The following is a 13,662-nucleotide window of genomic DNA, read 5'->3' as shown; positions in this document are numbered from 1 at the left end:
AGGCAGCCTGAGAGGAGCAGCCTGAAGCTCACACCTCAACTATTCTGGGCCAGCTACGCTAACTGCCCATTCAGAGTGCTGGTTTAACCTTTTAGACCATTAGTAAATGATCTGAACCAAATATTTGGTTCAAGGACCACCAACTCCCATTTAGACCTGTCTGTTCTTTAAGAAGACTGGGAGATGGTCTCCGCTCTCGCCTGCTGCACACAGAAACTCAGTGGACCTTGATGGTGCCAGTGCCTCACCTGTGGAATGCCCGCCCCATGGTTATCAGGCTGGCTCCCTCCCTGCTGGCCTTTGGTTGCAGACTCTGGTAGCTCTTCAGTTCTCTTTAATGCTGATTTTACAAAGGCTGCTGCTCATCTGATTTTGGTTGTAGGCTCCAGTTATTTTATCCTTTTAGTTTTATTGTTTGTGTAGGCTGCGTTGGTGAGTGTATACATTTTATAAATAAATATTGGCATTGCCAGCTTTTTTTTTTTTTTTTTCCTGGCAGGGCTCTTGTACTGTTTACAGATAGCTGGCAGATAAATTCATCAGGAGCAGTTTTTTTCAGCATGAAGATGCAGTGATAGGAAAAGCTTCTCCTGTTGGATGTCTCCCTCTCATGTTTCTACTACAAGCACAGGAACCCTGTGGGGGAGGGGGGGAAATGGACCTAAATCAACTTTTCAGGACATGATTCTTACCATACAGCATACATATTTAGCATATACACGACCCCAACATGTGTTTTTGCCAGGCTGCTCAGGCTAGAACACATGAAACTGCCTCATTTCTTCCTCAAAACAACTCTGAGGTTAGATGAAGAGATGATGATTGGCCCAAGATTTGCAAAAAGCTTTGTGGCTAAGCAGGAATATGAGGCTGGGTCCAAGCCAACACTCCAACCACTGCACCACATGGCTCTTGAATAAACACCAACTGCCTTCTTACCTGTCATCAAAACAAGACATGCTTTTGCAGAACGCTACACCCACATACAGGCAAGCCTCCAAGCCTGGAGTAAGCCGCCGCTAGAATTGCTGGAGAAGACACTTCTCAGTCTTGCCCCTGGCCACTGCCTCTTTCCTTCTTGTGCCCTGAGGCCCATCTCTGAGGCTCACCTGTGCACGCCAGCAGAGCAGTGTGCTCTAGCTCACGTGCAGCAGGACAGGAAATCTTAATTTCCCTCTTGCTTCCTGACAGACATTGAGTCAGTCTTTGGCGCGCATCATTTGACATGCAACGCAAAACTTGAGAACTCCTGGAATGCACAAGGACTGAGCAGGAGGCCATGCTGTGGGAATGTGTGGCATGGCACAGCACTGCAGGAGCTTAATGTGCTCCTCTTGGCTGTGTCAACAAAAGGTGAGAGCGTTGTGCAACCCTTGGTTATATGACCCAAACATGCTCCGCTCGCCTTCCCCTGCCTCTTTTCTGCCACAGTGCTTGTCCAGTTCCATTCCACAAAAGAAACCCTCCCCTCTCGGGGTTCTTTCTGAGGTTTTCCTTTGTCCCCTCCTTTCCTCAACAACTCAGCCCTTTACTTCCTGCAGCTCAGTCCACTTTGTCCTGTTTCTTCGGCCACTTGCCTCTAAGCTCCAGGCAGGAGGTCTGGTCTAGAGGGTAGAGCCTCCATTTGCCTGAAGATAACATCCGAAGGTCGCCAGTTTGAGGCCACTGGCACCGTGCGACCTTGAAGCAGCTGACAAGCTGTGCCGAGTTATTCCATCTGCTCTGAGCGTGGGAGGATGGAGGCCAGAATGTGCGACCAGATCAAGAAAGAAACATCTGAATGTTGTGGTTTCTTGAAAGATAGAAACCTTCTTTCAAATTGTAAAAATCCCTACGGGGATTTAAATTTGCCTGCCTATGTAAACTGCCTTGAATAAAGTCTAAGGAGAAATTTGAGGACCAAGAAAGGCGGTATAGAAATACCTGCATTATTATTATTATTAAGCTCCCCCCAGTCTCTTCCTTTCTGAAGCTGATCAGCTCCTCTCCGCCTTCTCACTTTTTAAACTGTCAGTCTTTATGTCTTTCCAGCATCCCTTCCCTATTCTGTCTTCCTGCCAATAGCACTCAGCCTCCCTGCCTTAGGCTTTATACAGGCTTTTCTCATACGCAAATGAGCCTTTCACTTCCCTCTCAGAAGTTGCACTGTTTGTCAACAGTACATTGCAGATACTTCCCCCCTGAACAACCCCCCCCCCCCGAACAATTCCATGACATGGCAGTAATCAGGTAGTGGCTGGGGGATAAGAGAGGAGCTAAATAGGTTGTGAATGATTATGAAGATAATTCACCTTTGCTGCACTTCTAATGGACAAAGTTTACTTGTTCTCACAAGAACCATATTCACTATTGATATACCGCACAGTACAGCTTTGAATAAGGAAAGTCAGCAGGAAACATCTCAGGGGATGTAACCAAGGACACTGCAGGAATATATAATTATGAGACTCAACAAATGTATGGACAGACTAGCTAGAGACCCTCCAATAAGACACTGTTGCAAATGGTGTAATACAAGATCCTAAAACAATGTGCTATCATCACAGACAATGTATTGGGGGTGGAGCAGGGGAAAAGCTTTGCAAGCGCATGGTCAACATGTAAGGGAACCAGTGCAATTAACCTAATAAGAGATCTTATACAGGAACATGATGCAAACCAACGGCTTTGGTGTGTTCAGTGTATCTTTTCTGACCGTGTGTCACAGTTGTCTAACATAGCAGAGTTTTCGATCCTCTGCAGTTTTCAACTTTGTCCCCTAGTCTTTAAGATGCGAGTACAGAAATGCCATGTCAGAATGAGCTATAAAACTCCGGCAATGCAGATGAATAAAGAGCTGGGCTCAGATCCATACAATCTGGGGTCACATCCCACCTGAGTTATAAATTTGGAAGTGACCTTGAGCAGGTCCACCTCTGTTAACCGCAGTTCCTTGGCTGTAAGAATGGGTCTAATGCTGATTTCAGAGGGCTGTTGTGAGGGCAGGTCAACCATGCTGGTTTGCAGACTGAGAATGCAACTTCAGTAGATAACTGGAGATAAAAAGCAGGTACAAAACTTCTGTGCAAACAGTGAAGGTTGCTGGGGGAGGATGCCAGCTTCTGAGTTGCACAGAATGCTTGGCTTTTGCAGATCTATCCTAAGTACTTAGGCACTGGTCGGCCTACTAAACTCCAACCAGTGTCCAACGAGTGTTGGACTTCAGGCTTCAGATTCCTCCTCAGCCAGGCTAACCTACTTTATAGAGTTGCGCTGATGATAGAATAGGGGCGAGGACTCTGCACACCTCACGATTGCATTGCTGTCATAGCTCAGGAGTAGGACTGAGTGCTAAGGCTTGCACACTTCCAGTTGGTTCTGTGGATCTCCACTGAAAAAGCTGTAAAGAGACTAGTGCTTATGGGGGGGGGGCTTAATGCACCCCACAAGCCCCCCATCCTTACCTCTCCCACCCTTAGGCAAATGATGTCTCCCCACCCTCCATCGCAATCTAAAAGCAGTGGTTTGGTGGGAATGGTCGTGCCCTTGTCCTTGCAGCCCTGAAAATCTCCCCCCTTTCTCTGGGGGTTGGATCCCCTCCCCAGAAGGAGCCTGCGATTAGCACGACAAACCCCCCCCCCCCCCGGATCTCCTGGCTGGCTCTCTGCCAGGCGCTCTTCCCCTCTCCTCGCCCCGCCTCCAAGCTCTGGAATGAACGGAGGGGCGGGAAGCCTCACCTGAGCAGGCAGGTCGACAGGTGAGCGAGGCTGCGAGGAAGCCGGTGACTGGCCCTGGCTGGCAGCCCCGCTCGTCACCAACAGGTTGGACGACTTGTCCATCACCTCGGGAAGGCAGAGCCGGGAACGCAGCCGCCCTCCCCAGTCCACCTGCCTGCCGGGCTACCTGCGACAGCGTCCTGGGCTCGCTCTCCTCTCCTCTCCTCTCCAGCAACCACAGCCAGCTGCATCTCCAGGGCCAGGACGACTCTCAACCCACCAGAGGACATGGGGTGGCTACTCGGGCCCCGTGGGCTGCTGCTAGGTCTGCTCTTCTGCTGGGGTGAGTGCAGCTTCCCTCCTTCCCCTTGGGTGCCAGGCGCTGTCCCTGCTGACATCCACACCCTGCTTCTTGCCTGCTGGCCAAATTTCCAGCTCTTCCACTCCCCTTTAGAGTTCAGCCCAGCTCAGTAGCCAGGCTGAGATCCAGCCCTTCCCGACCATCCCTGCTCTTTCTGGCTGTGGGAAGGGGAGGGAAAGGAGCTGGTCCTAAGCTTCTAGTCCTCATTGAGACCATTGGCTGTGTCACGGGGAAAGGATGAGTCACCTGCTGGGGAGGGGAGACAAGCCAGGTGATCTGATGAGAGGGCCCAGAGGTGATCCTAAAGCTGGGCCATCCTCTGTTTATGCCTGAGGTGGGTTAATGGGGTGTTTGGTCAAAGTATCTGTGGCCAATAAATGTTGTATTTCACTGTTGCTCAAGAGGCACCTTTCCAGGGTGCTTTGCATCTGCAAGGAGAAAGTACTCTGCCCATGCTCAAAGGCACTCTTGCCATTACTTTTGCTTCAGATTGTGTCAGGATAGAATCTTGTGGGGGGGGGAAGCTCTGGAGCTGTGTGTTGGGAGAGGGCGAGATGGGTGGCCGAATGTCTTTAGACTGAGAAGTTGTAGCAGACATATCTGGGTCTTCCATGCTACGTGAAAGCAGTGTTGTGTTTGGGGAGGGTAGGATGGTTGCTGCATTCCTACAGGACAAAGGTCTATGGGTGCTGGGGAAATGTGGACAGAAAGAGAAGGGGGCTGGTAGCTATCACTCTTGGCGCTGTCTCAAGCTTGGAAGGAAGAATGGTTGCCCTCTTTTTTCCTTCCCCATCACAGCTCCTGTGCCTTTAACACGGCACAGACAGAAATTCCATGGGTGAAGCATTCAGCCTCACTGCATCTCCATGCCAGAAAAGGCTGCACCTGTTGCATTTATGTCAACCATGCAGCTGTGAAAGGCATGGGAACGCTGCCAGGAGGAAAGAAAAGACCGAAACTCTGTCAAAGACGTGCCTAGAGGAAAGGGACCTGCTTAGAAGTCACACCTTTTATTTTGGAAACCTTCCTCGCTGTTCCCACTTCTGTGGACTCGGTTTTGGTTCTGACGGAAATGCTGATCGCTCAGTGGTGCTCTGTCTTTAGGAGCAGGTTCCAGGGCTCAGCCTTAGTTCCAATGGAAACTAGGAGGGGGGAGAGGCCCAATTTCTGTCTTCACCCTTAGGAGGAAATGCTGGCTTGAGAGCCACAGGGCACACAACCTTTTGGCTGCTCCTCCTTCAAAACCTTTCCCGCCCTGCCTTTTTCTTTAGCAAACACCTTGTGAAACTTCCCGTTATCTTTCTTCGGACAAAGCCGAAACTCCTTGTAACTGGACACCCTTGAGAAAGAGGCTGGAGTCAGGCAGTTGTGATCAACGGACTTTGGTGCCTGTGGCAGTGTGGTACATACAAATCATTCACTACACTGCTTGTGTTCAACCTGGAAGTCTCCACTGAGGAAAGATGGGGGGGGGGCTTTATCCAAAAAGGAAAGGAATAAGACAGAAGGGTCTTTTTCCGCAGGGTGTAAGTAGAACCAGGTCTCACGAGGGTGTTACTCTGGCACCTGCTCTCAGCAAGAGTTCCTCCCTTTTACCCCTGAGTAACTGCAACCAGTTTCCATGCACCTGGAATGGGGGGGGGAGGCATATCTTTTTGGTGCGCTTGAGCACATGCGCCTCTCCTTTTCGGGAATGACCCTCTTGCCATTGTAGAAGCCAAGATGGAGATTCAGCTGCAATGCAGAATCAAAGCCATTCAAAATCTGTGGTATTACCTCCCACTCCATTTTGTGGACAGAGCCATTAACAGCTGCATGAGAGGCCGAAATTGTCCCATGGAGCCACTTTCTCATTGCCATATCTTTATGCTGGGAAGAGCTGCATTTGTCACAGTCCTGCCTGCCTTGTGACTGTGAAAACCTGAGGCTCTGTGGCAAAGCCCTAAATTTGGCCCCTCAGGGTGTCCCTGATGGGTGCTACCATCACCAGGGTTCAGGGGCTGGTCTCTGAGGGTGCGTGGGCCCTTGGTCCACCTAGCCAGTCTCTGACGCCACCCTGTGTAGAAGGCACAGAGCTTCTGTCAGAAAAGGCAGGAAGCCTCCTTCATATCAGGGATTTTGCAGGGCTTTGAATGTCTTCACGAGAAAGAGGAGGTCAACTACTGGTACAATTTGACATTTTACTGGATAAAAGCACACTTGAACCTGAAAGAATTGGCACAAACTTGCCCTGAGGAAGGATCAATAAGCACTTTTGAAACGTTCACTGAAGACTGTTTTTCCTCCTTCCCCCAGGCAGGCATTGCTCTGATAGGGCTGAGGCTTGGGAGGTGGGATGATGTAAGAGACAGGCTAGGTAGGTTTCTTTCAGTGACATTTTGTCCTCTGAGGTGGGGCAGTCTGGAACGTCACAGGCAGGCTACCCAACCAGTTGGCCCTGGCTCTATTTTTAAACGTCCTACTTGCTCACAGAACCACAGCCTCCCAATGGTGGGGGCCAAAATAGCAGCTGGCCTGTGTGAGGACTGGCCACGTGCCTCAAACTTACGCTGCAACATTGTGGGCCCTGTGAGGGTGTCCGTTTGTGAGGGGGGGCTATTCCGCTTGGGAACAGAGCCAAGTGACCTGACGACGACAGTGCTGCCTGGATCGTTCTGAGGGCAGGCAGGAACAGAGGACTAACTGAACACTGCTCCCTGGAAGGATGCTCCCTCCATCCACTCCAATATGTTACTATACAAGGTCAAGATTAGTGGTTCCGTTGTTTTGGAAAAAGTCAGAGCAGAGTGGAGCAACTGGGACTCCCTATAAACTGGAATGTGGCAAGGGTGGGCAAGCCGAAGAAGATTACAGCCTCCATGTTGCAGAATTAGTTGCCCTGTAATCCTCAGTGCAACAACGAGGAGAAATGAATAAATTTGTAATAACCTAAAATCAATTGTGGTTGGACAAAGGAGTTGGTCTGAGCTGCAACTGAGACCTGATCTCAATCCCAGAACCTGCACCGAACAATGGCAGAGTAGTGCTCCTGGGCATGTGCAAAATATACTTCACCACTCTCTGCCAAAGGAACATTATTGGGCCTCCGTACAGTTACAAGTAGAAGCAGACAAGTCTCCGAAACAGGCTTGAACCTGGCACTTCTTGTGTCTGAAATTATACACTGACTTGGAGGGCAAAAGATGTGGCCATCATTTCCTGCTCTGTGTATCGTAGTGGTTCCCTATCTTTAGGAGCCCACAGACCACTAAGGCAAAAACTGGAATCGCCGTGGACCACGTGCAACCTCCGTACTCCCTTGCACACAAAAAATACAATTAAATTTGTAATAATTAGAGAAGATTTATTAGCAATTTATTAGATTTAATATTTATAGAAAAGATTTGTGGGTTGCTGCTTTTGTTGCCATTGGGCAGTCCAGTCTCTGCCCTTTCTGGTGGTCCATGGGGAAGCATCTCCCAAGCAAGTGCTCCCCCACAGACCATCAGAGAGGGCAGAAAATGGATCAGCTACAGCCAATGCTGAAGTGCCAAGTTTTGCTTTGCGTGGTCGATTCTCTGCCCTCTCTGATGGTCTGTGGGGGAGCACTCGCTTGATAATACACTGGAAGTGATCAAAACCAATCCTTTCTTTTTTCCTGAGACCTCGTGGACTGCTTCTCAAGGTCTTGTGAACCACTGTGGTCTGCAGACCACAGGTTGGGAACCAGTGGTGAACTGGAAGAAAATGCTTTTGGTTTGGACACACTCTATTAGTACATTTCCGCCCAGACACAGCTGTGGCCAGGTCAGGATCAGTGCCCCCTGGACAGCAGGTCCTTTTTTTAAAATTTGAAAATGATAGACTGTTCAGCAATTCATTGCTTTGGTAGGGCAAAAATGAAGAGGTCTTCAAGAGAATTACTGTGACCATAGCATGTAATAAAGTCATAGTGTTTAGTTGTTAACAAATTACTTGGGTCTAATGATCACTATAGCTTCTCCTTTTTCAGAGCAACAAATTCTATTTTCAGAGTGGTTAATGCAAGTCCCCTGCCCCTCCCATGCCATTGTGTGCTGTAATTCAACAAAATAACTTGTCCTGATTTCTCTGAAAGTGCAATTGCTACTGCTGTGTGCTATTTCCAGAGCAGAATTGCCAACTGATCAGGGGGAAAAAATTGCATAGACTACTCTTGTGCTTTTAACAGAAAACACAGGTGAAGCTTTTTGCAACGTGGAGAAAAAACTGCTAAGGAGTACACATCAGGCTGCTGTCCAGGTCACAGTTACAGTGGTTGATCGAAAAATTGGCAATTCTTACTCTGGATGTCTCTTTCCATTAACTTTAAAAAGCAGGACTTATTTGACATTTGTTTAGATATTTGGTTTTACCATCATCCCACCCACAAGAAGCCTTGGTCATAATAGATTTTTCTTTACAGACTTAAAAGTCCACAAGAAATATGCCAAAGTGGCTTTCCAATCCTTCAAGAGGGACCGAGTCTTGTAGAGTCTCCTCTTTGAGTCACACAGTGCCTTCAGGGATGAAACTCTGGGGAACTTCTCTTTCCCCTCTGACAATTCAGGTTCTCCTCTTCAACCAGCGTGTCCCTGATGACTCCAAGGCTGGCTGCTCTCCAAGTCAGAACAGGCTCATCCCCCAGGAATCTTCGGCATGGCAGTGCACCCGACCCAGAACGTTTGCTCTGGGTTTGCAGGTCGGGAAATCAATTCCTGGCAAGCAGAGCTGTTCATAGGAGGGAAACTAGGGCAGGAAGAGGCCAGAGACCCACCTACCTTCCTCTCCTATGGATTACTGTACTGGGAAATCACACAACTGAAGCAGGAAGCTTTCAGACAGACCAGGAGAAATCACCGTTCTCACTTCGTCAATATGATGACTGCCACCTGTGTTTCATTTCCAGAATGAAAAGTGCCAAGAGAACAGAAGTGACTAGTTGTGCCCTGCCTCTTTTTCGACCATGATTCACATGGTTTTTCTGGCCTTTCACAACAGACAGAATGTTAGCAGGTGCAACTTCTTGGTTAGGAGGTGCAGCACTGAGAGGAAACTGATTTCTGCCTGCTGTATGGTTGTTAAAGGCTCTGTGACATTCTGCGTGTTCTCAGATGTACTCTGATTTACATCTTCCATGATGGAGACTTGCGCATTGAAAAGCAGGTTAGGCTTGAGCCTTGGCTCAAATTCAGATCCTCTGTGATCTAAAGACCAATTCACACAGTCAGTGGAATCGAATGGTAACTGAGTAAAGTTTATCCTGGATTGTACCACTTCAGGTGAGGGAGGGTTCAAGTCTGACTATTGCTCCTCCACCCAAAACAACAGTTCCTTGGATGATAGGTAGGTCAGCCTGACATGCTAGTTTCTACATGCAAGGATGGTGTTTTTTTTCCATTCCACAGTGTTCAAATATGTGTCCCATCCGACTGTCCCCTCCTACACGCCTGAATTAGTATAGTTCAGGAAAAAAAACTTTACTGTTTGATTCTGCAGAATGTCTAAATTCTTACAAATATTCTGGTTCTGGGTGGGGAAAACTTTAGTGGAGAACATAACAGACAGGATAACACATTGATGTGTTGGTGGATTACAGCGAGTGGATTACAGGTGGGTTTTATCCCTGGGCTTTAGAGGGAAATGAGTCTTGATGCTTTTTTTTGAGACAGATCACTGTTCAGACACCCACTTTAGCGCAAAGATCTTTAGGATCCTTGACTGGAAAACATCTTCAGGTCCTCTTAACCACTAAAAAATGATTCCTTTTCAGTGCTGTTTTTTAGTTTTAATCTGGATGTCTCATTGTACTGCAGGTCTGACATTTTTGTTTCCTTTTCTGTTTTTTCATGCTCTTCCTCTCCTGCTCCCACTCTGCAGTTGTGGAAGAAACCAGCACACAAGAAGGTAAGAAATCTGTCAGTGTTTCATTAGATTCACATTTCCTCATGGGCTCATTTTACTCCCCTCCTTGGTGATTTTTTTATGTTCCAAATTCCTTCACAGCAGTTGGTGGTTCAGCTGCCAGTCATATCATAATCCAAAAGAAACCCTAGAAAGTCCCTCTAAGAAGTTTCTAATTATTCAGGGTAGTGAAACTTTAGGCTCATTTATCCTCTGGCATCTTCAGCAGCCATTGCGCGCACACACATCCATGTATATATTTGCAACAATAAGGGCAAGAAACTTGAGTTTTTAAATTAGAAAATCTAAGCTAAGAGGTTTTCAGGAAGCTGATTTCCATACCCAATCCCTCATTCCCTTCCCTTCTGTTCCCAGGAATCATGGCATTTACATACACAGCTCTCACTATGTCAGTCCATATCATCTTGTAAGAGCGGGGTAGTTTCCAGTATATTTTTTCACTGTACAAAATGCTTTGCTATCTCTCTGATCTGCAGTGCTATGCGGAGTGCCTGCCATGGGGAGGATTGTGGGTGGCACAAATGCCCAACATGGACAGTGGCCCTGGCAGGGGAGTCTAAACTATGAGGGACATCATGTCTGTGGAGCAACCCTCATCAGCCGCTTGTGGATGGTCACAGCAGGACATTGCTTCCCCAAGTAAGTGCAATGCGTCCTGGACGTGGGCACACATGTGTGTGTTGGGGTGTGGGGAAGGGGCTAATCTGAATTGGGACCACTTCATGGGGGAGGGGGCTTTAACCTAAGGTCCCTTCTATGATCTTGCTTGTTCTCGCTGTTTACAAAAGTGCTGTAAGATGTCGTTGGTCCACTGATGCTACAACAGTCACTCTTCTAGCTGACTTTAAAGAATGCTGAGACAAATTAGTGATTGGTTTATCTATGACTATTAGACATGACAGTATACCTCTGAATATCAGAAACTGGAGACAAAACAAGCTGGAAGACCTTGCCCTGCTCAGATCCTTCCTACGGAGACCTGCCTGGCTGCTTCTGGACGTAGAGTGTTGGACTAGAGCCAGGGTTAACCTGGTCCCTCAGAGCTGCATTTCTTAGTGAAATGCTTCACTTGCTTTTTTTGAAGTGTGTTTCAACCCAGACCTGTTGCTCTCTCTTCTCCCTACAGAGAGAACCGGCTGGAGGGGTATGAGGTGACCCTGGGGGCCTTCCAGCTCAGAAACCCCTCCCCAGATGTTGTAGGAAGGCAGGTGGAGAAAGTGATCAAGCACCCCAACTTCACTGATGATGAAGGATCTCAAGGGGACATTGCTCTGGTGAAGCTCAAACTACCTGTCACCTACAGCCGCACTATCCGGCCCATTTGCCTGCCTGCCTCTTCAGTTGTCTTCCCCAGCGGCATGAAGTGTACCGTCACCGGCTGGGGGAATGTGCTCACACATAGTAAGTTTATTCCATGATCGCTGTCCTAGCTCTATGAAACAGAAATGAGCCAGTGGGACAACTGCAATTTAAAAAAGGATCCCTCTCTTCTGTTGCTTCCTCCTAACAGCCTGGACTCATCAGAGTTCAGTCCCCCAGAACTTCTTTCCAAATTTCATTGCCAGGGCTCAAACCTGAAAAACTGATGAAGAGACTGCCTCCTCTGAGTATGCACAGAGTGCCTTTATCTCGCACGCAAACTCTACACGGGCAGAGTGATTGCCATTAACCGCAGCCCCATGTGTGGGAAATGGGTCACTACTTCCAGATCAGCCAACAAGCCCCAGATCTGGCTTTTCTTCATAACTAACAAGGGGAAACTGCCCCACATTGTGCACTGCTGAGTGGCTAAGGGCCCAATTCTGTCCATCTTTCCAGTGCCAATGCAGCCTCATTGCAGCTGCAAGATAGGCAAACAAACATTCCCTTACCTTGAGGAGGCCTCTATGACTGCCCCTCACCAGAGAATGCAGTGTATGCCCTGTTGGAACAGTGCTCAATATTTGGATAGAATTTGGTCCTGAGTCAGGGACACTGCAGTAGTTGGCCACACTGAGAAGAGGTTGGACGAGATGCCATCCAAGTCCTTTTCAGCTCTAATGTTCTGTAATCCCTGCAGAGCAGCCCTTCCCCAATAGCTGGGCACTGAGCCTGCTCATGTTATTTCTGGCACTGACTTACCGTGATTTTATTGTGAGGATCTTTGTAGGCTGCTTTGAGAGCTTCTTGGGGCTATGAAGTGGGATATAATCTTTTAAATAAACCATTCTTACCTCCTATCTAGCAAGCCTCCCCTCGCCCATGACACTCCAACAGCTCGAAGTGCCCATTATTGGGACAGACACCTGCAAATGCCTGTATAGCCGGAACCCGGATCCCGAGGACCCTCACATCATTCACAAGGACATGATGTGTGCTGGCTTTGCAGAGGGCAAGAAGGATGCCTGTCAGGTGAGGCCACATGGTGGTGGGAAGTGGGATGGCAGCGTGGTGCTCACATTGTTTTAGTGTGACAAGCTGGCAGCCAACTGAACATTGTACAAAACTGGGGGGGAGGGGTATCTTGTCAAAGTTCCCACAGGGTGACTTTCCAATAGATTGTGCCACATGCTAGTCAGCCGGCAGGCTGCCCCCCACCTTAGCCACCCCAATGTCTTGGCTCAGCACCACTTTATCGGTGACAAAGAAGTGAAAAAAATGTGCTGTGGGGACTTATGGGTTAGCATTTCCTTTTCACATATGGATGTGCATTCATGGAAGATCCTTTTTCCATTCTTGTGCTGTGCTTTCTATGCCACAGCTGCACTGTGAGTGCTACTTTTCTGTTAAGTTCCTCCCACGCTGCTGGTATAACTTTATACAAGGCGTTCTTATAATGGGATAAAGAAAGTGCTTTAAAGAGCAGTTTATATGGTACGATTTTGCACATACACCTGAGGTGATGTGGGGCCCCTGTCAACTCTATCAAACCAAGTTTTGGAATCCCTCACCTCCTTTGAACTTTCTTGACCTTTGATTTGAGGACCCTCCATGTCTTCCCCAGTCTCCAAAGAGCTTCTGACATTTCTCCATACATATTTTCCCTTCCTAATGCCCTCCATTTTTCTAGGGTGACTCCGGGGGACCCCTGTCCTGCCGCATTGGCAATGCTTGGTTGCTTGCCGGGGTGGTGAGTTGGGGGGACACATGCGGGGCCTCCAATAGACCTGGTGTCTACATCCGCGCTGCAGCCTACGCTGATTGGATTAAGCAGAACATTCCAGAGGTGGAGGTCAGGACAGCGGTCGCCAATGTGGAGCCCGTCTCCGAGGAGGGCATGTGTTCCAATGCTACAACCAGCAAGCCTGGCCCTTATGATGATGTTCAGCCCCACCCAGGCTGGTCCCGTCCCATCAGCCCCAACCAGCCTACTGCAAACAGCACTGCTTCCTGGGTCTGCACGACCAGCCTGCTCCTTCTATCCCTTCTCTTTCAGAGCGTCCATTATCTCCTATAAGTCACACTGCAAATCTGGTCAGAAACCACCTGTACCAAAGGATACTGTAGGGAGAGGGGCCCTTCCTACCCCCATGCTCAATTGAATGGTCCCGCTATTTCACAGTGTGCCACCTCTCAGGTTTTTTGCCTCGTATTCTGGATATTATAAAGTATATAATGTTGTACAATAGATGATCGTGGCCATGTGGTTGCATATCTTGTTGTGGAGCGCAGGTTGTCGCCAGGCTTTGAGACTTTCAGAGTATA

At 48.4% G+C, this 13,662-nt stretch overlaps 1 protein-coding gene across 1 annotated transcript; it reads left to right on the top strand.

Annotated features, from left to right (window-relative positions):
• Window positions 1-3,983: 3,983 nt before the first annotated feature.
• Window positions 3,984-13,414, top strand: PRSS8 (serine protease 8). Its single transcript, XM_066630386.1, has 6 exons — window positions 3,984-4,038; window positions 9,898-9,960; window positions 10,455-10,617; window positions 11,105-11,379; window positions 12,203-12,369; window positions 13,028-13,414. The coding sequence occupies exons 1-6, from the start codon at window positions 3,984-3,986 to the stop codon at window positions 13,412-13,414; spliced, it is 1,110 nt and encodes a 369-aa protein (XP_066486483.1).
• Window positions 13,415-13,662: the final 248 nt, after the last annotated feature.

Source organism: Tiliqua scincoides, chromosome 5, assembly GCF_035046505.1.
Source record: "Tiliqua scincoides isolate rTilSci1 chromosome 5, rTilSci1.hap2, whole genome shotgun sequence".
Classification (NCBI taxonomy): Eukaryota; Metazoa; Chordata; class Lepidosauria; order Squamata; family Scincidae; genus Tiliqua; species Tiliqua scincoides.
This window is presented reverse-complemented; position numbering and strand designations above follow the sequence as displayed.